At 36.8% G+C, this 1679-nt stretch overlaps 1 protein-coding gene across 1 annotated transcript; it reads right to left on the reverse strand.

Moving 5' to 3' along the window:
- Positions 1-661: 661 nt before the first annotated feature.
- LOC139425433 (uncharacterized) lies at positions 662-1045 on the reverse strand. The gene has a single exon (XM_071180316.1). It carries the CDS (start codon positions 1043-1045, stop codon positions 662-664), a length of 384 nt encoding a protein of 127 aa, XP_071036417.1.
- Between the last annotated feature and the right edge of the window lie 634 nt (positions 1046-1679).

Below are 1679 nucleotides of genomic sequence, written 5' to 3' on the forward strand. Positions count from 1 at the left end.
AGTAACCATGAGAGATTTTCATGGTTTTCCTCTCCATGTAACGAAAATGCGGGTTAGTCCCAGCAGAAATGTCTCCACGAAGGCTAGTTTGTCCTTATGTTCGATCCAAAGGCTCCTTCGTCTTTTGGGTCGTGTTCAAAATTACGTGGCTACGGAGTTGAATATTGTTAGTCGTAAACTGAGAATCAGATCAGCTGTTTAAAGCCGGTTATAAAATCAAATCAAATCGCATGCACTGAAAATTGTTTAAGAGTAAGACTGATTGCTTATCAAAATTTATTTCACCATATTTTATTTACCATTGTTAATTAATTAATTTTGATCTTAATTTTGATCTGATCATTAATTTTGATCTTTTAAACCATAGCGGCAAAATTTTCCTTAAACATATTTTTAAAGTTATTTTTATATTTTTCATTCCTGTTATTTTTAACATTTCTTTACCTATAATAACACACAGAAAAAATATGAAACATGAGAGAACCGTCAATAATCAAAAGTATACGTCTTCTCTTTGCTCATTTTACCGATTTAAGGTAAGATAACTCAGAAGATTTAACACAAGTAGGAGGTCAGAAATGCGCTCATCGAAATACACAATGTTTAAAATACGTAGAAATTCCGAAAAAATAAGTATGGTAATATACACAGTCCAGTCACATTAGTTTGACCACCTGTCAAAAGCATTAACCAGGCGTCTGCTGCAGAGTCCCATGCGCAGCAACGTTCGCTGAACCGTTGTTGAGGATACGCTCTTGGTAGCCCCTTGGTTCATCTGGGTGGTCAGTTGCTCAATAGTTGCTCGTCTATTCACCCGAACGCACCTCCGTTGTCTTCGTTCGCCTATGTCCTCTATAGCCCGTGGTGCACATGTGCCGCCCCTCTGATTTTGGATAGTGTCATTTTGCCATGCACGGTATACTTTTACCACAGCGGCACGCAAGCAGTTCACAAAATTAGCCGTTTCTGAAATACTTCCACCCTTGGCCATAAAGTCAATAATCATTCCCTTTTGCTCGTCGGATAAATCGCTACGTTTCTGCATAGTGCCAACGATTGAAATGCTTTCCGATGCCTTAAGACATCCTTTATATACACTCCACTGTAATGTGCTGTCACCTGCCGTCTGTGATTGGTTATTTCACTTTGACGTCGAAAGTAGGTATTGGTCACATTAATGTGACTGAACCGTGTATGTTAAAAGCTTTTTAACAGCTCTTTTATTTTAAAATTTTAACGAGATTTGGACGGCAGTGTAACTTTTCAAGTTATGTGCGTAACCTATTTTAATGGGTGAATTTAAAATCTTCACATATTAATTATTTTTCAGTTCTATTTATTCCATATCCGCGTGTGTTTAGTCACGTTCTGTGACTAAAATAGGGTTATTGGCGTTCACAGCTGATACCCAATATATACAGTAAAGTGTAAATGTTTTTTTTAAGAGTTTTCAATTTTATTCAGGTATGTACGGCACCTGGCGTTCCAGTCAGAATGCAGACTCTGTTATGAAAATGCCATCGGTTAACAATGCCACTTGAACTCAGGGAGCAGTTATACTTAAATTCATTGATCAAGTTACCGCCGCCAGCATGTGATGTTTTATGTCCATCTGATGTTATTTCAATATCTATATTTTATTTAAATGCTCTAATTTTATATAATAAATTTGGGATTGT

This window comes from Parasteatoda tepidariorum, chromosome 4 (assembly GCF_043381705.1).
Source record: "Parasteatoda tepidariorum isolate YZ-2023 chromosome 4, CAS_Ptep_4.0, whole genome shotgun sequence".
In the NCBI taxonomy this organism is placed as follows: domain Eukaryota; kingdom Metazoa; phylum Arthropoda; class Arachnida; order Araneae; family Theridiidae; genus Parasteatoda; species Parasteatoda tepidariorum.